General features: G+C 44.9%; 2 protein-coding genes across 2 annotated transcripts in view; both read left to right on the top strand.

Moving 5' to 3' along the window:
- The first annotated feature begins 18,901 nt into the window (after window positions 1-18,901).
- Window positions 18,902-21,203, top strand: dph3 (diphthamide biosynthesis 3). Its single transcript, XM_057338450.1, has 3 exons — window positions 18,902-19,075; window positions 19,346-19,420; window positions 19,638-21,203. Exons 1-3 carry the CDS (start codon window positions 18,968-18,970, stop codon window positions 19,707-19,709), a joined length of 255 nt encoding a protein of 84 aa, XP_057194433.1. The 5' UTR covers window positions 18,902-18,967; the 3' UTR covers window positions 19,710-21,203.
- Window positions 21,204-21,938: 735 nt separating this feature from the next.
- Window positions 21,939-25,929, top strand: part of nck2b (NCK adaptor protein 2b) — a 30,389-nt gene continuing 26,398 nt past the window's right edge. Inside the window, exon 1 of the mRNA XM_057338704.1 lies at window positions 21,939-22,486. The gene's annotated coding sequence lies outside the window, so the exon portion shown is untranslated. The remainder of the gene's footprint in view (window positions 22,487-25,929) is intronic.

Raw genomic sequence — 25,929 nt, 5'->3', positions numbered from 1 at the left:
AGGAAGATATAACCCAGTTGTTGATTCCGAAAAGCCTTCGGGAAATGCTTTTCCAGGCGGCTCATAGTAATCCAATGGCAGGTCACTTAGGGCAGGGCAATACACTGAGTCGCCTCATGGCCCGATTCTTTTGGCCGGGCATTCACGACAACGTGCGCAGGTGGTGCGCGTCTTGCCGGGAATGTCAGTTGGTAAACCCACCAGCCACCCCAAAAGCGCCTTTGCGCCCTCTTCCGTTAATGCAGGTTCCCTTCGAGAGAATTGGTATGGACCTCATCGGGCCATTAGAGCGATCTGCACGGGGATATCGCTTTGCATTGGTCCTGGTGGACTATCCCACTCGGTATCCCGAAGCAGTGCAGCTCCGCAGCATTTCCGCGAAGAGTGTTGCGGACGCCCTGTTTCGTATCATCTCCCGGGTGGGGATCCCCCGCGAGATCCTCACCGATCAAGGCACGGCGTTCATGTCACGTACGCTACGCGAACTGTACGAATTGCTGGGCATTAAATTGATTCGCACCAGCGTCTTCCACCCACAGACCGACGGACTGGTGGAACGATTTAATCGCACGTTGAAAACCATGATTCGTAAATTCGTCCACGAGGACGCCAAGAATTGGGATTAATGGTTAGAGCCCCTCTTATTCGCAGTACGAGAGGTCCCCCAAGCCTCCACGGGGTTTTCCCCCTTCGAGCTCCTGTATGGGTGTCAGCCCCGTGGGGTTCTTGACGTCCTGAAGGAGAACTGGGAGGACGGGCCTTCTTCGAGTAAGAATGAAATTCAATATGTCCTGGACCTGAGAGCAAAACTCCAGACACTGGGGCGGCTGTCGCTGGAGAATTTGCTACAGGCCCAGGACAAACAAAGCCATCAGTATAACCGGGGTTCTAACCTGAGGAAATTCACGCCGGGAGAGAAAGTGCTTGTATTGCTCCCGACATTTAGCTCCAAATTACTTGCGAAGTGGCAAGGACCCTTTGAGGTCACACGGCAAGTCGGGGACCTCGACTATGAGGTCATTCGGACGGATAGGGAAGGCGCACGTCAAATATACCACCTCAACCTCCTTAAAAAATGGAGCGAGGAAGAGGCAGTGAAGCTGGCGACGGTGGTATCCGCAGAGGAGGATCTCGGGCCAGAAGCAAATATTAAACCGCATTCCATTGCTCTGGTCCCGAGGGGAGACCACCTCTCACCCTCGCAGCTCACTGACCTGGCCCGCCTACAAGCGGAGTTTGCCGATGTGTTCTCTCCCCTTCCGGGCCGAACGAATCTCATACAGCACCATGTCGAAACCGAACCTGGGGTAGTGGTGCGTAATAGAGCCTACCGTTTACCTGAACACAAAAAAAATGTGGTTCAGGCAGAATTAGAGGCCATGTTAGATTTGGGGGTAATAGAAGAGTCCAACAGTGACTGGGCGAGCCCGATAGTTTTGGTTCCCAAAACAGACGGCTCGGTTAGGTTCTGTGTGGACTACCGCAAAGTTAATACAGTGTCGAAATTCGACGCTTACCCAATGCCCCGGGTCGACGAATTGTTGGACCGGCTCGGCTCGGCTCGTTTTTATTCGACGCTGGACTTAACAAAAGGGTACTGGCAGATCCCCCTAACACCAGTATCCAAAGAAAAGACAGCCTTCACCACGCCATTCGGATTACACCAATTAGTAACACTTCCGTTAGGATTGTTTAAAGCACCGGCAACCTTCCAGCGCCTCATGGACCGTGTACTCCGACCCCATGCGACGTATGCCGCTGCCTACCTAGACGATATCATCATCCATAGTAACGATTGGTAGCGGCATATGGAGCATCTGAGAGCGGTCCTGAGGTCACTAAGGGAGTCTGGCCTCACGGCTAATCCGAAGAAGTGTGCGATTGGGTGGGTGGAGGTCAAGTATCTGGGCTTCCACTTAGGTCATGGGCAGGTGCGTCCCCAAATTGATAAGACCGCAGCAATTGTGGCCTGCCCGAGGCCTAAGACCAGGGTGGTGAGACAGTTCCTGGGGTTGGCGGGATATTATAGACGGTTTGTACCTAAATATTCGGAACTCACCAACCCGCTCACTGATCTCACTAAAAAGGAAGTACCAGATACGGTCCATTGGACGGAGCGGTGCCAGCAGGCCTTTACCAAATTGAAGGCTGCCCTGTGTGGCGGGCCGCTCTTACATTCTCCTAACTTTTCTCTCCCTTTTATCCTGCAGACCGGTCTGTAGTCAAGGTCTAGACGCCACCGTTTGAACCCATCTGGCGATTCATGACAACTTTGTAGGATTGGAGAATCTTATCCAGTACACCGTCCGCATGTCGCAATGCCTCGCGGCTGTTCCCCCGACTTAACCCGCTGCATCTCTTCCACTCACCCCCATCAGGACACCCCAGAATCCTCCAGACCCAGAATCCACGCAAATTGACCAGTCCCGCCTTTCTCTCTGTTTCAGCAAGAGCCCTTATAGATTCTGGTGCTGCAGGAAACTTCATTTCCCTTTCTGTCGGTCTCTCGACGTTGTGTCAAACCGACAGATGGGGTTCGCTCTTGAGAACCTATTGCTTCCGACTATTTTAGAAAAGGCCAATGAAATTGGCGAATGAAATTTGCATGCCGGACTCAGCTCCCGGATATCTGGGTATAAAAGGGAGACGGCGTGCTGCATTCATTCACCTTTTGTTCTTCGGAGCCTTCACACTGGATCGACTTCGAGACTTCAAACTCTACGCTGAATTACTGCTGGAATCTTACGACGTGGTACAGCGGACTGTCCCTTCCTGCGGCGACTTCCCCTGGGCATCTCGGCAGTGCCAGAAGTGTTCGAGTTTTTTTCTCTAAAAGAGCAAATTTCTCCGGCATGGCATGTCCCGCTGTTCTCAAGGGTGCAACACACTCATCGAGGAGGGGACGGACACAATGTCTGCTTCCAGCATGCTGGGGCAGACGTTGTGGATACGTCCTGCCCGCACTGAGGCCAACACATCGTCTGCTTCCCGTTATGTGACGGTAGGACTACGGCCCTGCTGTCCACTACGGCGAGCAGCGAGGGTGATATGAGGATTACTGTGAGCGTTAATCCATCAGCCACTGGCTCGTGGACCGTTCGCACCTCGTCTCGCTCGTCAGCTGGAGCAGACCATATGGTACTGTAACAAGCTCTCCACAGCTGCCAGCCACACCCCTGGCATCTGCACCTTTCCCCCGGTTCACACGTTCCCATTCACCGGACTTTTAACAATCACTGACTACACTCCCCATAATCCTTTGCACCAGTTTATCACCATGATTGCACCTGATCATCATTCCTTGGACTCTTTATAACCCTTGTGTTTTGTTCTGTTCAGTGTCAGGTCAAGTTGTATTATGTTTGCTCTAGATCCGACATTTTGACTTAGCCGTGGATGTTACCTGTTGTCTTTGGAATTACTTACCTGTCTGCTGTTCACCCGATCCCTGCAATAAACATTCATCAGTCTACTTCAGTTTCCCTGTGTGGCATCGTCCTTCAGTCTGTTGGTATTGTTACAACATCACTGTACTATACACTCTTAAAAATAAAGGTGCTTCACGATGCCATAGAAGAACTAATTGTCTAAATGGTTCCATAAAGAACCGTTAACACCCAAAAGGTTCTTTGAGGTGAAAAAAGGTTCTTCAGATCATCAAAAAGTAAGAAAGAGATGGTTCTTTGTGGAACCAAAAATGGTTCTTCTATGGCAGGGGTGTCCAAACTACGGCCCGCGGGCCATCTGCGGCCCGTTGTCAATCCTGTGGCGGCCCCCGAGGGATTTAAAAAAATTATACAGATCTGGCCCGTTATAGGGAAAAATAAATGAAATTCACTAAATACCCATCGGGTGTCGCTATCACATGCAGCCAAGGCAGTTAGTACGTAATCGGGCTAAAAAACAACAAATTATTGTTGATCACATTTTGGTAAGTCATGGCGCAACAAAGAAAACGGAAAATCGAAAGTGAATGCAGGAGATTTCAAACACGTTGGGGAAATGAATATTTCTTCACTGAGGCCAGCGGGAAATGTGTCTGCTTAATTTGCCAGGAGTCTGTTGGGGTGATGAAGGAATATAATTTTAAAAGACATTATGAAACAAAACATCAGTCTTTCAAATCTTACACTGGTGCCGAGCGCAAACAAAAGGTGAAACAACTGGAAGCTACCTTGTCAGCACAACAACAACAATTTTTTCGTGCTAATAAAGCACAGGAAAATTCTACATTAGCTAGTTATGAGGTAGCTCACCTAATGGCGCAGCACGGAAAACCCTTCACTGGTGGCGAATTTGTAAAGGAGTGTCTGATGAAAGTTGCCACTATAATTTGCCCAGAAAAGATGCAAGATTTTAAAAACATCAGTCTTTCAAGGAACACAGTCGGACGGCGAATTGAAGACTTGTCGGCAAATCTAAAAGAACAAGTGACAGACAAAGTACCCACGTTTGATTTTTACTCAATTGCGTGCGATGACAGCACTGACTCGACAGACACTGCACAGCTGTTAATTTTTTTGCGAGGTGTGGACAGTGATTTTTGCATTACAGAAGAGCTTCTTGATATGAAGAGCCTTAAGAGTACAACAACTGGAAAAGATCTTTTTGAAGCCGTATCATGTGCGATTGAGAGCATGAATCTCCCTTGGGCCAAGCTCTGTGGCATTACAACGGATGGAGCGCCATCCATGATCGGCGAGCGGAAAGGAATGGCTTCCATGGTATGCAACAAAGTTCGCGAAAGTGGAGGTGAGGCTGTAAAAATGCACTGTATCATACACCAGGAAGCGCTCTGTGCCAAAGCCATCCAGATGGACGATGTGATGACCACTGTGGTGAAAACTATAAACTTGATTCGTTCAAGAGCGCTCAACCACAGAGAATTCCGGGCATTTCTGTCTGATATTGACGCAGAATACGGTGACGTAATATATCACTCTAACGTGCGGTGGCTGAGTCGCGGCTCGGTTCTACAGCGATTCTATTCGGTGGGGTCTGAAATTGACCAGTTTTTGAAAGAAAAAAACCTGACACTTGATCAACTCAATGACCCTGACTGGCTGGCAGACCTTGCTTTTTTAGTTGATTTGACCAGTCACCTAAACACACTAAATAAAAGCCTGCAAGGCAAGGACCAGCTGATATCGGAAATGTATGCGCTCCTGAAATCCTTTGCAATGAAGCTAAGACTTTTTGAGAGACAAATCAGTGACTGCAACGCTGTGCACTTTCCTAGTTTGTCCGAAATTATCTAGAGTTTTTCAGACTCCAACATCCTTGGAAAAATGGATAAATATTCGATAGTGCTCACATCTCTAATCACAGAATTTAATCAGCGTTTTCAAGACTTTTCCGCTATTGATAACGACATCAAACTGTTCTCAACCCCTTTATCTGTTAACGTAGAAGAAGTGCAAGAGAATGTGCAGCTGGAACTCGTTGAACTGCAGTGCGATGATTCTCTTCGCAGCCGCCACCAGCTTCTTCCCGTGCCTGAGTTTTACAAGAGTTTGGAAACATCCAGATTCCCCTTAATCAAACGTCATGCACAAAGGATGATGAGCCTGTTTGGCTCCACATACATATGTGAGCAAACATTTTCGCTGATGACGCTGAACAATAGTCCACTGAGAGCCAGTCTGACTGACAACCATCTCTGTGACCTGCTTCGTATCTCTACTACACGACTTACTACGGACTTGACATCACTTCTGAAATCCAAGGCACAACATCACTGTTCACATTAATAAAGTTAATGGTGAGTAAAAGAAAAAATATTGCAAGCAATATTTTGTAATGTAGCCTAATGATTCCTAGGTTAAAAATGTATGTAATATCATGGGGCATATATAAATATATATTTAGCACACACATAACATTTTAAAAAAATAGCACATTTAAAATATAAGTAGACAAAGACAAATTAATGGCAATAAATTAATTAGCTTGTCTAATAGTAGCTTTTTATTATTATTACAGACATGCGGCCCAAGACAAGAAATTTTTATGCACCTGGCCCCCAGCAGAAAAAGTTTGGACACCCCTGTTCTATGGCATCGCTGTGAAGAACCTTTTAAGCACCTTTGTGAACCTTAGTGAACAGCTTGTCACTTTTGTGTATTTTAGATTTAGAATACCCCGTTCTAATAACAAACAGAAAAACAAATTTCTGAACTTGCACAATGATAGGTTTTGTTTTATGGTGAGTATCAGATGAAGTTGGAGGATGGAATACTTCACTCAAAATCCACAAAGCTTTTAATGACATGCCAAAACAAAACAGAACCATAAACACAAAATATTTGCAGTAACAAATAGTATTTGAAGGGTATGGTTAGGTGTATGTATTCCATTTTTTTAAGAATGTCTAGCTGACTAGCACATTTGGAGAAACTCTTCAAATCCTGTCTTATTTACAGTATATGTGGGAGACTGTTGGTCTATGGATTGACTGATTCAATTTAGCAGCATGATAATTTGACAAATTAACAACATTTGCATTGCAAAAAAGAATGCTTGTCTTTGAGGTTTTTGCCAGTAATGGCATCATGATGATGTCAATCAATATAAAATATCAAAAACCTTGTAATCACAAAATCAAATTTTGAATAATTAAATTCCTTACAACTTTACAGAGAACTCATTATATTTTCAGAGAATTTGTGGTGTTGTTTGTAAACACAGGAAAAGTGTAATCCTTTGGCAACTATCCAAGGATTTGATGTAAAGTGATGAAGTTTAGTTTTATTTGGATAAGGCGAAACACTGTCTAGGGCAGGGCTAGTCAACTGGCGGCCCACGGGCCAAATGCGGCCCGTCAATCATCTTTACCTGGCCCGCCTTAACATTTCAAATAAGTGGAGAAACTTTAAGAACGGTGTGCTTTAAATGCACGTCCTCCTGAGACGCCACATCTTTAAAAGCCCAAAACGCTGCTACATTCAATACGAAAGTAATTCCCGCGGCTCATAATGATACGTCTTATAAAGCGATTTGATCGGTCAGTCCAAGAAACTTAATGTTATTTACAACGTTATAATCAGCAATGCATTGCACAGCCACAGGCAATCGGTTTGCGCACGCGATAGGTCGGTTCTAAAACGCGTTTTGTGCCCTTGAAAGTAGGCTAACTGTAGGAAGGGTACACCACGTGAACGGTTGTCTCAGATAAGGGGAAAACGGTGTTGTTTTTATTACTGCATTCATTATGTATAATCGGCTATATTTACGAAAAACAGCTGTTCATCTCCCCCAGAACTCGCACTATACAAAGGCTCTGCCCTATAAGTGCGTGGGGCACATGAATGCGATTGGAATTCACCCGAAGATGTGATAATAGCGTTCAGTTTCTTGCACAGATCAATTGACTCGTTTATAAGACGCTTATTTAACGTCACAAGGGGCAGGGATTACTTTTGTGTTGAATGTATTTGCGTTTTTTACTTTTATTGATTTAACTTTAATTAATTCAATCTTCTTGAAAAAACAATGCCACCCACATCTTGATGTACTGGAGAACTGTGGGTGAGTAAATTAGTAGCATTTTTGGGTAAAGTAATGCATTAAGGAATATAAAATACAGTTCCCTTTCTGTCGGTCTCTCGACGTTGTGTCGAACCGACAGATGGGGTTCGTCCCTGAGAACCAATCGCTTCCGACTACTTAGAAAAGGCCAATGAAAATTGGCGAATGAAATTTGCATGCCGGACTCCGCCCCCGGAAATCCGGGTATAAAAGGGAGACGGCGTGCTTCATTCATTCACCTTTTGTTCTTTGGAGCCTTCGCTTGTGAAGATCAACTCTCGCTACTACTTAGCAACTTCAGATTGCCGGTTCTACGACGTGGTGCAGCGGACGGTCCCTTCCTGGGCGACTTCCCCTGGCGTCTCGGGGTTCCAGAGGTGTTTGAGCTAGCAGACGGTGCCACATCGTCTGCATTCTAAAAGACAAATTTCTCCAGCGTGGCATGTCCCGCTGTTCTCGTGGGTGCAACACACTCATCGAGGAGGGGGACGGACACGAGGTCTGCTTCCAGTACGCTGGGGCAGCCCTTGTGGATACGTCCTGCCCGCACTGCGGGCGTTGACGATTCAGACGTTGCGTCACGGGTGGCTGTGTTCCCACGGGCTCAGCCACCACCTCGTCTGCTTCCCGTTCCGTGACGGCAGGACTACGGCCCTGCTGCCCGCTACGGCGAGCAGCGAGGGTGATATGAGGATTACTGTGAGCGCTAATCGTAGCACTGCTCCACCGTCCACTTTGCTCGTCGACCGTTCCATGGACGTCCGCCGTCTTATTCCTCAATCACGTATCGGACACGGTACGTGATGATGAGATGTCTGTTGCAGCATCGGAGGGTGACTTACTGGCATCAGATCCGACGATTCCTTGAGCTCCCTCCCTCGGGGGTCGAGATCAGGAAGAAGCGGACGTCGAAATGTCAGCCATGCTTTCCCGGGCCGCCGGCAGTTGGGTTGCAGTGCCCGCACTGCCTCTCCCAATGCTCGCGGCTGGATACATGGTACCTCGGGTTTGAGAGCGGCTCCATGCCGTACTCGCCCCTGCCTGTTTCCCCGGAAGTGCATGAGGAACTTAGTACGACCTGGAACGCCCCCTTCGGCGCGTGCACGTCAACTAGTTCCATCACCCTTTCTTCCCTCGATGGTGGGGCAGCTAGAGGATAGTCGAGTCCCCCTGGGGCTCGACCTAGACTCCCGTCCAAAGCACGTAGGCTTTTCGGCATCCAGGATGTCGAGAGCTTACTCTGCTGCGGGCCAAGCTGTCCCCTCTCTCCACGCTATGGCCATCCTGAGGCAAGGCGTTCAGAGAGCTCCACGAGGGTAAGACCGACCCAGCGCTTATGCAGGAACTCCCGCCGTCACCGCCTCGGTCTACGGGCGACCAACGTGACCGCCGGGCCCTGGGTCGGGCGATGTCCACACATGTGGTCCAGGAGAGACACCTCTGGCCAAACCCTGCACAGATGGGTTGCGAGAAAGTCCGCTTTCTCGAGCACCCATCTCGCAAGGGGGGGCTGTTTGGTGATACTGCCGAGCCACAGTTCTCGACAGTAAAAGGAGCAGACAGAGGATATCAAGCATATCCTCCCCCGCCCGACTCGGCCGCCCCCTGGCCGTCGAGATCCCTGCACCCTCTGCTTCCCAGCAGCCCTGGTCTCTTCGACACTCGTCGGGCCAGACTCAAGGAGACCACCACCCCATCAGCAGCCGCGCGGAAGCCGTAACGGCCCTCATGGGAAGACCCGAGGGAGATCGAGAACACCTTTTGGGCCCGACCCCAGCCATTCCATTGCTGGTTGGTCGATCCGGGACGGTTCCTGCCCCGTCCCAACTACCCACTTCTAAAGGTTTTTCTCTCTCTCTCTGGGTGTTTATCACAGCCGCTCTCACCCTCTACATGACGGTGTTCGGCAACTCGACGTTGCGTCATGGCGAGGCGCAACATCGAATGTACATTGCAGCCCTCAGCACTCTCAAATCGACGGTGGTGGAGCTGCATCGCCAGGCAGGCGAACCAGCAGAGCCAGTCTTCTTCCCGGGGGCCCGCCCCGGGAGAGACCCGCACTGCCAGCCATCGAACCACCCCCCGGGGGGTCGATGAAGCAGATCGTACCCTTAGTCCCCCTGTCGCGGTCCCTGGGAGCTTGGCTCGAGCTTCCCACACCGTCACGGTGGCTGAGGAGAAGATCCGTCTCGGCTAGCGATCCAGTTCGCCAGAAACCCGCCCAAGTTTCGGGGCATCCTCGCCACCTCGGTCAGAGGCCGGGATGCTCCCGTACTACGGGGCGAGGTCGCCACCCTGGCCCATGAGATCAGGAAGAAGCGGACGTCGAAATGTCAGCCATGCTTTCCCGGGCCGCCGGCGTTGGGTTGCAGTGCCCGCACTGCCTCTCCCAATGCTCGCGGCTGGATACATGGTACCTCGGGTTTGAGAGCGGCTCCATGCCGTACTCGCCCCAGTGCCGTGTTTCCCCAGAAGTGCATGAGGAACTTAGTACGACCTGGAACGCCCCCTTCGGCGCGTCAACTAGTTCCATCACCCTTTCTTCCCTCGAAGGTGGGGCAGCTAGAGGATACGTCGAGTCCCCCTGGGGCTCAACCTAGACTCCCGTCCAAAGCACGTAGGCTTTTCGGCATCCAGGATGTCGAGAGCTTACTCTGCTGCGGGCCAAGCTGTCCCCTCTCTCCACGCTATGACCATCCTGCAGGCCCGTACTACGGGGCGAGGTCGCCACCCTTCTGGCGTAGGGTGCGATCGAGTCCGTCCCCCTAGCCGAGATGTCCAAGGGGTTTTACAGCCCTACTTCATCGTCCCCAAAAGAGGCGGGGGGGTGCGCCCCATCCTAGATCTGCGTACCCTGAACAGACACCTGCACAAGCTGCCGTTCAGGATGCTCACGCAGAAGCGCATCCTGACATCTGACAGATGTCAGGATTAGTTCATGGCAATCGACCTAAAGGACGCTTACTTTCATGTCTCGATTCTCCCTCGTCATCGCCCGTTCCTACGGTTCGCTTTCGAGAGTCAGGCATATCAGTACAGAGTCCTCCCCTTCGGTCTGTCTCAGTCTCCACGAGTCTTTATGAAGATCGTGGAAGCCGCCCTCTCTCCCCTCAGGGTGAAGGGTGTGCGGGTACTCAACTATCTCGACGACTGGCTTATCTTGGCACACTCGCGAGATCTGTTGTCGGAGCACACAGGGACCTGGTGCTCCGGCACCTAGATCGATGGGGGCTACAGGTCAACCGAGAGAAGAGCAAGCTCTCCCCTGTGCAGAGCATCCTCTATCTTGGTATGGAACTCAACTCTGTCACCATGACAGCGCGACTGTCCACAGCATGCGCCCAGTCGGTGTTGAACTGCCTGGATCATTTCAAGCAGTCAGCGGATCCCCTAAAACTATTTCAGAGGCTCCTGAGACACATGGCATCCTCGGGGGCGGTGATACCCCTCGGGTTGATGTACATGAGACCGCTCCAACACTGGCTTCAGAGTCGAGTTCCCTGGAGAGTGTGGCACACCGGCAGCAGGCGGATGGTGATTACGCCTCTCTGCCGACGCACCCTAACCCCTTGGACTTCCATGACCTTCCTTCGGGCAGGGGTTCCCCTAGGGCAGGTTACGAGGCATGTCGTGGTGACGACGGCCGCCTCCCTGCAGGGTTGGGGTGCAGTGTGCAACGGGCACGCAGTGTCAAGGCTATGGACGGGCCCCCGCCTGCGATGGCATATCAGTTGCCTAGAGTTGTGGACCGTGCTACTCGCACTGAAGAGGCTGCAACCTCTCGGGCAGGGCAAGCACGTGCTGGTCCGGTCAGACAGCACTACGGAAGTAGCGTATATTAATCGTCAGGGTGGCGTTCGCTCACTGCAGTTAACACGACTCGCCCGACGCCTCCTCCGGTGGAGTCAGCAGGTGACCCGCTCCCTGCGTGCCATGTATATCCCAGGCGACCGGAACCAGACAGCTGATGCACTCTCTCGTCAGTCGACGCCTCGCGGAGAGTGGCGACTCCACCCCCGCGCAGTCCAGCTCATTTGGGTGCAGTTCGGGCAGTTCGGGCTTCCCTCGAAACCACCCATTGCCCGCTTTGTTACTCTCTGACCGAGGGACCCCTCGGCACGGATGCCCTAGCGCACAGCTGGCCGCGGGACAAGTGGAAGTACGCCTTCCCCCCAGTGAGCCTCATTGCACAGACCCTGTGCAAGGTCAGGGAAGAGGAGCAGCAAGTGTTACTCGTTGCGCCACACTGGCCCAACCGGACTTGGTTCTCGGAGCTAATGCTCTTGACGACAGCTCCCCCTTGGCCGATTCCCCTGGCGAAGGACACGTTATGGCATCCCAGGCCAGACCTCCGGAACCTCCATGTCTGGCCTCTGGATGGGACGAGGAGATCCTGGACGAGTGGTCTGCCCCCAGCGGTGGTAGCTACCATTTCTCAGGCTAGGGCACCTGCCACTAGGCGACTGTACGCCTACAAGTGGCGCCTCTTCTCGACCTGGTGTGCTTCTCGAGGAGAAGACCCAAGGAATTGTGCGATAGGGTCCGTGCTGTCCTTCCTACAAGAGAGACTCGAGACTAACCTCTCCCCCTCCACACTGAAAGTGTATGTAGCCGCCATTGCCGCTCATCACAACTCAGTTGCTGGGAAGTCTCTAGAGCAGCACGACCTGGTTATTAGGTTCCTAAAGGGCGCTAGGAGGCACAATCCGCCTCGTCCGCGCTCCATACCCTCTTGGGACCTGGATGTAGCCCTGACAGGTCTCACCAGGCCCCCCTTCGAGCCCCTAGGGGATGCCACTCTTCCTCATCTTACGATGAAGACGGTTCTCCTTATGGCGCTCGTCTTCATCAAGAGGGTAGGGGACCTACAGTCATTCTCCATGTCCCCTGACTGCCTAGAGTTTGGACCCAGGGATTCTCACGTTATCCTGAGACCTCGGCCCGGCTACGTGCCCAAGGTTCCCATCGCTCCTTTTCGGGACCAGGTGGTGAACTTACAGGCGCTCCCCACTGGGGAGGAAGACCCAACCCCGTCCATGTTGGTTTCAGTACGCGCACTGCGCCTTTACTTAGACTGCACGCAGAGCCACAGGAGCTATGAGCAGCTCTTTGTCTGTTTTGGAGATCAGCAGGGAGGGCTGTCTCAAACAGAGATTGGCGCAATGGATCATGGACACCGTCACTATGGCGTACCTGTCCTAAGATCGCCTACGCCCACTGGGTGAGAGCTCTCTCCACATGGAGTACAGCCTCCTCGTGGGCACTGGCTCGAGGCGCCTCTCTGGCAGACATCTGCAGAGCTGCGGGTTGGGCTACACCCATCACCTTCGCGAGGTCCTACAGCCTCCACGTAAAACCAGTATCGGCTCGAGTCTTGCAGGCATCAGGCAAGACTGGCGGCCGGTAGGGTGTACGCCTATGACAGTACCTTCCCCCTTTCTCCTAAGGGGGTCAGCGTACTAACTAGCCTCCCTTCTTCCCCCACTGGGTGAAGAACAGGCACTCCATCCATCACTAGCAAGCACCTCCTGTGGGCGGGCTGGGCAGAGCAGCCCTGCCCCTTAGGCCGGGTATCACCTGAGTTATTCGCAACATAGCTCTAACCGGACCTAGTGCTACCAGACGTTGCAACCCCCCAGTAGGGCGGTTCCGTCTGATGTATCCTCATGCTGGTTCCCACCTTGGTAACCCATGACCTCCTTAGGTGGACCTCCACCTCGCGGTTAACTCCTTCAGTCCGCACTTTCTTCCCATGAGTTCTCCCCCATCGGTGAGACCATGTTGGTATCTCCACTAGTCTCCTCCCTGCGGTAGGAAGTGGTCTCTGTAGCGCATCCCCCACTTGAGGAAGTAGCGCTTACCCAGTGGCCTTACGGTTCCGGGCGGCTTCTCGCTGTTAGAGAAACAAGGCCGCCGCCTGTGAGGCCGAAGGTAGGGGCCTTCCCACCTTTCAAGAAAGCTCTGGGACCCCCTACCTACCCACTGGTAGGTTACAATTTTGCGGTAGCGCTCACGGCTGACACGCCCAGGCCAGTCACCGTCGCTTCGTTGAGATTGTGACAGGGCACAGTGTTATGGCGTTTTCCATTGGAACCCCATCTGTCGGTTCGACACAACGTCGAGAGACCGACAGAAAGGGAACGTCTGGGTTACGTTAGTAACCTCGGTTCCCTGATGGAGGGAACGAGACATTGTGTCCTCCTTGCCACAACACGTGCTGTCCTCTGCAGCAGTCGTGAGAGGTCTCAGGCTCCTCAGAACAAAGGTGAATGAATGAAGCATTCATCCCTTTTATACCCGGATTTCCGGGGGCGGAGTCCGGCATGCAAATTTCATTTGCCAATTTTCATTGGCCTTTTCTAAGTAGTCGGAAGCGATTGGTTCTCAGGGACGAACCCCATCTGTCGGTTCGACACAACGTCTCGTTCCCTCCATCAGGGAACCGAGGTTACAAACGTAACCGAGACGTTAAAAAGACAATTTCCTTTTAATTTAATATCATGAAAAGGCACAAATACTGGATGCAATATTTGTGTGCATGTTTTAATATATGGCCTATACGTAACAGCAACAAAAACAGTATAAAAGGAACAAAACGAAATGAATAACAGAAATACAAAATAACAGAAGAAATGAGTATATGCTAAAAAACTGGCCCGCTTCCTATTTATACTTTTGGAGTCTGGCCCTCAAAGAAAAGTAGTTGAAGACCCCTGGTCTAGGGTCTGGCATTCATGCTGGACATTCAAGGTCTGGATCATGGGCTGCGTTTCCCAAAAGCATTGCAACCTACAGTAGGGATAGTTCACCCAAATATGAAAATTCTGTCATCATTTATTCACCCTAAAGTTGTTTCAACGTTGTATACATTTCTTTGTTCTGTTAAACGCAAAGAAAGATATTTGGAAAAATGTTAGCAATTTTCAGTTCTGGGACATCATCCGCTACCTTAGTAGAAAAAATATTGTGTATTTTTTGTTCTGTTGATCAAAAAATGAGATACTTTGAACAATTTAGGGAAAAAAAACAGTTCTGGGCCACTTTTGACTACAATTTTTTCTACTATGGTAGTCAATGATGTTCCAGAACTGAAAATTGCTAACATTATTCCAAATATCTTTCTCTGTGTTCATCAAAACAAAGGAATGTATACAGGTATGAAATTACACGAGGGTGAGTAAATAATTACATAATTTTCATTTTTTGGTGAACTATCCCTTTAAGCCATCTTAGAACCATTGTCACCAATGGAGCTACAATCAACGTAGGCTTATGTTGCTTTTAGGAAACGCAGCAGAGGACTGATTCAACTCACCACCCCACCCTCCAAATTCTACAGTTGGCACAAACCTGTCAGGTAGGTAACAAGTCTGTGACTCGCCAAATAGAGAAGTGATTTGTCACTCCCCAGAAGATGATTCCACTGCTCTATCGTTCAATGACTGCAGTGTTTTTGCACCATACATATTTTTGCACATGTCTACATTTACTGTTAATGGGTCAGCAACGTATAACGACCACTCATCATGTGGTGTCACCAATAAATTGCTATAATAATTTCTGTGGCTGAAATATTGACTGTCATGTTTACCCAGAGACCAGACAGGAGTGAAATCCAAACGGTATTTTATTCCAAAGGTAAACAGTAAACAGGTAAGTTATCCAAAACCATCCAAAAACAGGTGAGTAATCCAAGAACATGTGACAAATGGCTAAGTGTACAACATAACATGGAATAGGATGAGTGTAGGTAATGGTGAACAGGGGTTATGGCTAGAAGGCCTGTAGCTGTATCCCTTCTAGCCACAACCGTGAACAGGTGCAGGTGAAAATCCATGATGGCTGACAGGCTGCAAGGGATTCTGGGAGATGTAATCCGGGTAGTGAGAAGACAGGGAAACAGACAGGGATGTGACACTGATACACCCTGCATCCCAATTCGTCTACTTATACTATGCCCTAATAGTAAGTACTGTTTTTATGTTGGAATAGTAGGTACTTTTGAGTGCATAGCAAAAGAGAATGCACACACTTGGACATACGCTCTATTGAGTGACAGAAACATCAAAATACAACTCCTTTTTGCATTTAAACATTTATTAATTTATTATTTGTCATGTAATGTTTACTGTATAGTTTAATTTATTGATTTACTTACGCATCATGCATTTAATTTATTACATTGCAACTAAACTCCACCCCTTTCACGGTGGGTTGTGGGTAATATCAGCCGTTTGAGTGTGTATTGATCTACACTTCGAATTTTCACCAAAAACAATAGACCACACGGGAACTTTTTGGATATTCATTTCAACATACTATGATTTGGGACATACTAATAGAATTTTCGAATACTATACTTTCGAATCAATATAGAGGATCTAGATAACAACTACTAAATTCACTTTTTATTCTGCATTTATGTGCATCACATTCTATTTTAATTATTGCAATAGATATTATTACTTTTTAACATTTTTAAAATTGCTGGCTGTGATTAGGCCAGAGGCCGAAAGCAATCACAGCCCATGATTTAGAGCACTATCATAAGACTACGAGAGCGATATTGTATATATATACAACAGTTCTACGGCACAGGTGTGTAGATCAATCAGAAACAACATTGGAGTGTCTTTCAAACACTCCTGTTTTTAAAGGAAATGGGGACTTCCGACACGAATTTGAGCCCAACAGTTGAGCAAAACGTCCGTTGAGCAAAATGTCCATTACTAATTCCAAACCATCATGTCTTTTAAATTAGTGCAGTACTGCTTCAGTGAAGTTATGAGAAATGACATGCGTGTGAATGAAAGAGGGAGATTGTAAAAGGACACTCTCCGAGAATGCGTTATTCCCTTTGCACTGCTGCACTTTCCATTGTTTTTTAATGTAAACATGTACTTGGTTACAGTAGCGAGTTCTCTTTCTCACTCTCTGTTTATATGGCGGGTCACAACCAACTTGTTTAGATGCATACTGTACACTGCAGTGGTGTAAAGTATTGGAGTAAATGTACTTAGTTACTTTACTTAAGTATCTTTTTGGCTACTTTGTAGTTGTACTGAGTATTAAAGATATTAGCAACTTTTACTCTCTACTTCTAGTATCTCTACCCTACTTTGTAGGTCACACATCTACAAAAGCTCTTATTTTTAAAACTAACTCTTCCTAAATGTGCTCTAAACATGTTTGCTCAAAATTTGACCATATGGTGGGACTATTGCCATGAAGTGATGTAAACCAGTAAAAAGAATGTATAGTATTTCAATTTTCAAAAGTGCTCTCACACTATATAGACAAAATATTAACCTATAGAATGAGTCGGACACAGAGAAATGAACAATCCACATATGAATCTCAACAATGGTGACAATCAACTGAACAGCTTCATGCTGCAATGCATGCTGGGTACATAGTACAAAACTCATTCATGATTGTTTGTCACCATTGATGAAGTTTGTATGTCAAGTGTCTAACTGTGTCTCAATTGCAAAGAAAGATTTTCTGACAAAGATCTTTCCATTATAACATGTAATCACTTAACCAAACATATCTTAATAAATCTTAAATGCTATATTATTATTATTTAATGATTGAATTCTTTCAGATGTATCTTCAGTTACTAAGCAAACATAAAGTTGCGGTTCCTGTAAAGTCCCTTTCAGTGTTATTGTATAAGTGTACATTTTAAAGCTACAAGAAAGTCAAAGAGTCCAACCAAAGCACACACTGATCACCATAATGTTGACTTAAAACATAATTGAACCACTATGAACTAGAGTTAAATCTCAATAAGATCTTACAGAGATGACAGAAATAAAGTGAAAGTGGTGTCTGTAATATGTGAAGATGTTATTGATGTTTGTGTTTAATTCTCCTCTGGTGAAATCTTGACAGATTTATTGTGTTCATCTGTTATTTACACTTGTTCATCTAAGACTGTGTGACATAAGTGCGTTAATAGATTCTTTAATAATGTATCTTCAAAAAGCCATTGCAGTAGTTTACTGTAAAACATCTACAGTAACTAGCTGGCAACAGTGTTGCCAATATATTACTGTAGAAATGGCAGGTAAGGGCTAACAGTGTATGTGAAATGAGGACATGACTGCAGCTGGCGATGAGGCCCAAACCAGCATGTCCAGTGCAAAAAGGCTTTGACTTTTTAATTCTACTTAACATAATTTTATTTATCAGTTATATTGAAGAGACCTTTTTGAAGGAGTTTGGTTTACTTATGAGCACTTGAGCTTAAATGAGAATTAGGGTGTTTGTAATGACGTAGGTTATGGTGTCGACCATGATTTGTTGCAGTTTTGAGGTGTTCAGTCTTATTATGATTTAAGAAAATAAATGCGATTGCTCTCCTCACAAATCAACTGTTTCTAGTTTTTCACTGACGTGTCTCTTAAGTGTTGAGGACTAGTGCTTCTTTGAGCCTACATTCAGTATGAGTAAAATACCCAAGTACTGTTAAAATCAGATACTCAAAGACTTTTACTGAAGTCGTTTTGGAATTGGTGACTTGTAACTTAATGGAGTAATTTTCACTGCAAGGTATCTGTACTTTTACTTAAGTATGGTTTTCAGGTACTCTTTACACCTCTGGCATACTGTAACAGCTGTGAGTTGCTCTGAGAGACACTGCCAAATGTGTGTGTTTAACTTAGTTTCATAAGTCCACAAGTTTACTAGTTTCATAAGTCCGGCGGAGTGATACAAATGGTGAAGCGGTTTCCGTGGTGATGCTGGTGGAATATCGCGTGGCTGGAATGACTAAGAAACTTTATTTTGGTCTTCACATGAAAGCTTCTGGCTTCAAGAGGAAGACTTCTACCTGGAAGATCTATCGTCTATACTAGTTACTTAGTAATCAAAGACAAACACTTGTGACAACACATTTCAATAAAACGTTTTTTTAGTTTAGTTGTGTTGGATGTGCCACCTTGCTTAGACATTTGCCTTGGGGTGTCCCTTACTGTCCCTTTCCCATAAAGAAATTAGATTACCTCTTATTTTCTTTTGTTGAAGTTGGCAAGCTGTTCCTTAACACGTTCACTTTCCAGTAATATGCTTACAGTTGACCTTGTAATGTCTAGCAGGGTGGGATGACGATTTACTGCTTTATTGCAAAGCTGGCCTCTTATCACAGGACCATAATTGAATTTATTTAGCTTTTCATAATCACCCTTTTTTCTGTTTTTTTTCCCAGAAATGCTTATATATGCAGACTGTATGGTATTACTGTAACAATAAGAAGGCGCGAAATAATGTATAATCATAGGATATGAATATGTCTCCCTCTGGTGGCTAAAATGAGACCATCTAGTGTTGTTTGATGACGTCACATTTCTGCGACATTGTCGTCACAGGAGGCGCATGTTGAATCAGCGGCTTGCTGTAGTTTAAGTAGTGTTCGAACAAATTAAATAGATAACACATGTCGGTATTTCACGACGAAGTTGAAATTGAAGATTTTGAATATGACGAAGAAACAGAGACGTATTATTTCCCCTGTCCATGTGGGGACAGATTCGCCATAACGAAGGTTAGTGATCAAGCAAGCAATACTGGACACTCATAACTTGACAGGTTACTCAGACCAGCGAATAACGTTAGGATATATCATGGAATATCTACAATAGATTATTTTCCCACTTATTGTGTTGTGGTTTAAATGAACGAATAAAGTTATAAACTTATAGATTTACTATACACAACCAGAGAAACCATACATATAGTACAATATAGTGGCAAACTTTCACTTATCTCTTAGTTCTGGCGATTTATGTTTAATAAGGAAAGTTATGTTTTTCAGGAGGATCTTGAGAATGGTGAAGAAGTGGCAACCTGTCCCAGCTGCTCACTAATAGTGAAAGTCATCTATGATAAGGTAAGATAGCTGGAGTGTGTAATATAATTTGATATTTGTGAATAGTGAAATTGCTCGGTTGTAAAAAGTCACCACCAAACACAGTATTTCTAAATTGGAACCTTTTAGTACTGTTGAAGAAAGTAAGCAATACAGAATTAAACATAAGGGTGGATAAATAAATTTGAAATGATTATTTGAAACTTAAATCGACTAAACATGCCATTTTGTGTTGCAGGATCAGTTCATGTGTGGAGAAGTAATTGAAGCACCAAAAACGGAAAGAAAAGTGGAGCTGGCCCAGAGCTGAGACATGGATGTAACGCCTAATCTTCAACTCTGACAATGGACTTGACACACACAGTTCTCATTTCATAGAGCTACTTGCTTCCAAATACTTTGTGAGAAGCACTGCCTGGACGTCATGGACACTTTTAGCGCCAAGATATTGCACATAAAGTAGCCTTCTGTTGGTTATTTATTTTTTTAACTCTTTTAAAATGGTTTCTGTTCTTATTTGAAAATAAATTGTTGAGAATTTGAGCACAATTATATATTTTTATATATACACAAAACAAGGGACTAACAATTAGAAACAAAATACCACTTTTTTCTAACTTGACATGAATAAAACAGTATGTTACATAGGATTGCTTTTTAAACACTAGATGGCGGCACTTAAACATACATATTATGTCCAATGGTCCCATAATTATATAGCCATATATTACAGTTTACAAAGTAGTGTAGTAGCCCAGATGTAAATATTTGTTTGAGGTAAGGCCAAGAAAACTTGTTAAGTGAAATACGTCAAAATAATAAGTAATGCACAAGACATGCTGCAAGATAACCTTTTTCAGTTAATTAAAAATTGCTTCAGAGTTTTTAGTAGGGCAATCAGTTCAGACATCAGGCCAAATTCAAAAGGTTGAATGTACCGTAATGGCCGGCCACACCTCTAATGTCAATATAAATTAGAATATGTTACACTGTTTGTAGTGCACATGCATTATCAGAACATCTCAGAGCACATTAGCATAAGCCTTAAGGCAATGCGCTGACATAATACTGTATATGAAGCTGTATGCAAAGCTTTTACATAAATAACCCCAAATAACAAAATATGTTGCGGCTGCAAAAAGCGGCTTTGTAAAATGTTGCATGAGTTGCCTTTATATTCCTTTAGCTCAACTAGAGTGTGATCTTATGACATTTTCAACTGTATAGAATCTTAAGGAAGTCACTTTGTATAAATTCAATTTACATGCAAAAAACAGTTTTGCATATTTCAGTGTTTGCTGTTATTAATGGAGTTTTTTTATAATCAAATAACCATACATGAAGATTAATTTTGAGTCTCATCTAAATATAAATATAACACAGATGCACAGTAAAATATGTTTTGGCATGGTTAGTCCAACCCTGCACAGTAATGTATCCTATTTGCAACTGCATACGGTATATTCACAAATCACAATTTGGCTTTTATTGAATTTCTGTCATCTAGATTTTGTTGTACGGCCTGTCAGCAGCCAGTCGTGGTGAGTGCACAGCAGTATGCTGCCCTTCAGATGATATTGAAGGGCAATGATGACCGTGGCTTCCTTCATGAGCCAGCATCACAGACACTGCTCTGTCAATAGCATTTTAACTCTGTTTCTCACTGAGCCGATCAGGGACGTGGACAGCTGCACACACACACTCCCTTTACTGAAAGAATTGTCTTTAAAAGCATAGTTAAAGGGATAGTTCACCCAAAAATGAAAATTCTGTCATCAAGTACTCACCCTTAGATTGTTCCAAACCTGTTTAAATTTATTTGTTTTGCTAAACACAAAGGAAGATATTTGGAAGAATGCCAGTAACCAAACAAATCTCATCCCCCATTGACTCCCATAGTATTTATTTTCCCTACTATGGCAGTCAATAGGGGATGAGATCTGTTTGGTAACTGACATTCTTCCTAATATCTTACTTTGTGTTTAGCAGAACAAATAAATTACTACAGATTTGGAACAACCTGAGTTTGAGATGAATTTTCATTTTTGGGTGAACTATCCCTTTAAAGGATACACAACAAAATGGCATACAATGTACATTCGACAATTATTATTTTTTAAAGGGGCATATGCACAAAAGAATAAGAAAAAAACAACACAAAAAATATATATGAAAATAAAGAAATAAACAGACAAAAATAAAACAAAAAAGTAAATAACTAGAAAAAATAAAAATAAACACCATATTATTAAATATAGATCATACAAAGGGGAAAATATCATAATAGATTATGCCCCGGTTTCACAAACAAGGTTTAAGATTAGTCCCAGACTACAATTAATTTTGAGCTGTATTAACTGAAAATAACTGGCCCTGACGTATCTTAAAACATGTCAGTGCCATTGTTTTGTTTCAAGATGGATATCAGTAATGTTTTTTTCTACGGCATTTTAATAATAGTGAGTTAAATAGCCTAAATTAACTAAGGCATAGTCCTGGCTTAGGCTAAGCCTTGTCTATGAAACCAGGCCTATATTTATCAAATAGATCTAATAGGACTCTAGCTTTTTTATTCTTAGTTTTTATGTATTGTCTTCAATCATTTTTAAATACAACAAACAGGGGGGTGATTAAAAAAACTTGCATTTGTTAATCAAAAAACATTTTTGACCATCTTCTTCATAGTTTCCATACTTAATGTAGGACTATATAAAAGAAAGACTCACTTCCACCACATTTTCTCCTTTTTAACCACAGTTTTCTGGAAATGAATTACAAAAATTACATCGTATCGTTTCAAAATTAAATCGAATCCTTAACTCCAGATGGGTTTGAATCACGAATAGCGCTCGCCCGGGGCAGCAGTGACGTCATCAAGCGCTGGGTAGTGCAGGAGAGACAGCGGGAGCGCGCTGCGGCGGAGTTCCTACAGGGCCTGCGAGATAGGAGGGAGGACAACGCAAAGCAAGACGAACAGGAATTGTCGTCGCCTTGGTCTGCATGCATTCACACCGGAGCTCATCGGTATAGAGGCCGTCTTCTTCAGCATCCCTTCTCTCCCCGATCCGCCAGGAGTTAACCTGTAAGGTAAAAACAACGAGCGCTTAAAGTTGGTGCGTGAGTGTGTGTGGCAGCTTCAGGCGGATTCGGTGTTTCGCTGTTACTAGAGGTTTCCCTAGAAAAAGTCTAACCGAAAAGCGAAAGATTCATTTAAATTGCGCATAAACCACAGAAGACGTTTAAAGTAACACACAGTGATTATATATTTTCTTACTGCCGCTGATAAATACTGAATGAAGCTTTTGTGTACCCACGCCAGTACAATAGCAGCGAGGTCAATAAGAATCGAGTCCTTGAACCTTCAGTCGCAATATCCGCGAGCGATCAGATCGCAACGCTATTGTTTTTTTATTAATGCCATAAACAAGTACAACACAATGAGAAATATCGCGACGCTGTTGTTATTGCACCGCAGTCTGCTGTCTTTTCTAGTGTGGTTTTGGTTGATGATGCTGTGAATCAAATATTTTTCTGTTCTAATTATTTGCTTTGTTTGTATTATTGTCATTTTTAACATTAGTTTATGCTACTCAGCCCCTATTCTACTGTGATCTTTTGTGAAAGGAGCAGACTCTGTAGCTTTCTAGGCAATGTGCATAAACAGAATTGAATCGAGTGTCATTGCTCTTATTTGAGATGAAACATGGTACACCGGTCACATTGCTCTCTGTTGTTTTTCTGGTAAATAATGTAAATCGTATCAGTCATATTCAGTAGTCACATTATGGGATATAATGTAAGGTCAAAGATTTCCCTTCTCAGCCCTTCCAGAGATTTACCTTGACAGATAAAATTTCATTTCACACCAACAGAAAGTCACGCTTTAATGTGCTTCTCATATCTCATGTATTAGAGTAACAACATGTTGTACAATCCCTCACTTTTCACTCAATGGCAAGTTGAATTCGTTGCGGATTTTAGCCGAATCTCTCTCAAAGGGAAGTTCTCTTAAGACTCTGCTGGATCTCATCCTTATTCCAATATAAATACCGAAGAACTGTGTTTGTTTGGCCAGTTTAACAGAGAGAGATACACATTGTCAGTGGGCTCTTTGGTAAAGGGGGTGTGTGAAAATAATTATGCTCTCACTCTTTCACGATATTCTTGTTACTGCTTCGTCTCTCTGTTGGGATCAAGACTGCCAGACATAACATCCTCCCCCTATATCTGAACCCCGGAACCTCTTCCCTGTTGAGGGTTTAATTGCTGAATGTAAAATAGCATCTCTGAGCCTTTCCAATTGATCACAGATGATGCTAATGAATATGAAAACACTTTAGCTCTAACCAACAAGATTACTTGGATAACAACCAACAGGCGCCAGAAAAATAAACAAGTAGCATATATTTCGTTTCAAAGCTTATCAAGTTGATATACTTTTAGGGAGCTTTTTCCACCATCTTCCCCATATTTCTTAGGAGTTTTCTGCAACATTCTGCCTTCTCTGTTATTCACACATTGCATGTGAAGAGAATAGCTGTAAACTATACGTTCTGTCCTCATTACAGTCTCATATCTAACCCCCAACCGCCCAGCCACCAACCCCCCCCCAGCGCAGGAAAAGAACAGTTAGCTACTCAGCATGGATGATGCATGTTTTATTAACAGTCTGGGAAAATGTAGCATCTCAATATTTCATCAGTGCACAGCTTGTCATTAGTGCCAGGAAAAAAAGCGTTTCTATAAATAGGCTCTGTTAAAAGTTACCGGGAGGAGGACAAATTACAAAAGTTTTGGATCCTTGTCTCGTTGACAGGACGTTAAAACTCTGGCTCCCGCTGAGCAGTAATGGCAGAAAAGACCTTTCTGAAAACCGTTTTGGCAGAAGTATTGGAATAGAAAGGCCACATAATAGAAACAAGAGAGGAAAGATTGTTGATGTTGCACTTCATCAGATTTTTTATTATTGCTCATTTTTAATACTACGTGTACTTCAGTGTATATATAAATGTGTTTGGCATGGCAGATTACACAATGGCTGACTTTCTGTTATAACACCGTGTAAAGGCATGTTTGGGAACATGAGAAGAATTGTGACATTGGACTTTGTTTACGTAGCTTCCTTCATTCCACTGTGCCTGACACTGCAAAATATGTCATGGCTCGGACTGTTTAAGTGAGAGGTTTTTAAAGGTGAAGTGTTTTATTTTTTTATGTTAAACTAATACCTGACCCGTTCCTTTACCAGTTTATTACTGAGAGGCTGCTATAAAGCCACGTGTAGGGACTCTTGCCTAATAGTTTAAGCACTGTGGCTTTTTACAATCTTCAAAAAAAAACACGTTTAAACGTTACATCATCCAAAGTCTCTTTAAGGGAAGTCATCCCACTCTGCGGGCGTTTTTACAACACCTCCGGACAGCTATTTTAGTGCAGATTTACAAGTGGTAGTTTTATATTTCTGTGTGGTTTAAACCAACCAGCAAGTCATTTGTCATTATTGTGTTTTTCCTCACCAATTAGACGATTCCAAACTAAACTAGAGTTGTATTAACAAAATACTTGATTTGGCCATTGTGGCTAGCTAAAAGAATTAGCAGTCATCCACCCACCAAGCCTTGCAGAAAGTGGCAAATGAGGACAAATGTGATATTATCCCAGTTAAATGGTGGAGCCCATCACAGACCCAGATGTTTCAGCACAGATCATGGACCAAGTAACACAATGATCTCCTCTGTTCACAGGCAAGTGCGGATTTGGAGCATGTCAAGCCTGTGGATCGTGGAGACATGAAACTTCTCTTGCCTCAAGCCGAGCAGGCTAAAGGGCTCAGCATACTACATTCGAAACAGAAAAACGACCGTCTGTGACCTGATTTCGAACAAAATCTGGTCCAAACGACAATTCGTTTCACTAGTTCGCCACAGCAAACCAAACAGAACTTTCCGGGAAAGTTCATGTTGGCCGGGAAAGACCCTCGAGCCACCATTGGTCCATGGTCATTACGTAATAGGTGGGTGTGTTGTTTGTGTGGCCACGTGCGCAGAGGCTATTTGCATACGTCATGTAAACCCCACCTCCAGAAACAAAGGGGTGTTGGATTGTTCGAAAACACTATACCGTCTCTCAGCGTTTTCGAGCTTCGTTTTACCCCAAAACGTAGAACGAAAGCACAATTCGCCTGGACTATGCTGAGCCCTTAAGTCAAGCACCCCAGATTCAGCTCTTCCGCAGTTGCGCAATTGTGAAAAACTAAAAAATATTTCATTGAGCTGCAATCCTGTTGCATTAAAAGTGATTATTTACACTGCAGTTACATGTATTTTAAGAGCATGAATGCAACTGAGACGTTTTGTGCAGCTAATTCACAGTGTTGTTGGATTGTAAATTCTTTTAAAAAAAGGATCAATGTTCATTCCACAACAAAAAAAATAAAAAACAATACGTGCATGTTTAGCTGTGGGTCACATAATGCTATAGCATCCTAACGTTATAATCCAATGCTTTTAATTTATGAAAATGAAGCATTT

This window comes from Triplophysa rosa, linkage group LG7, assembly GCF_024868665.1.
Source record: "Triplophysa rosa linkage group LG7, Trosa_1v2, whole genome shotgun sequence".
Classification (NCBI taxonomy): Eukaryota; Metazoa; Chordata; class Actinopteri; order Cypriniformes; family Nemacheilidae; genus Triplophysa; species Triplophysa rosa.
This window is presented reverse-complemented; position numbering and strand designations above follow the sequence as displayed.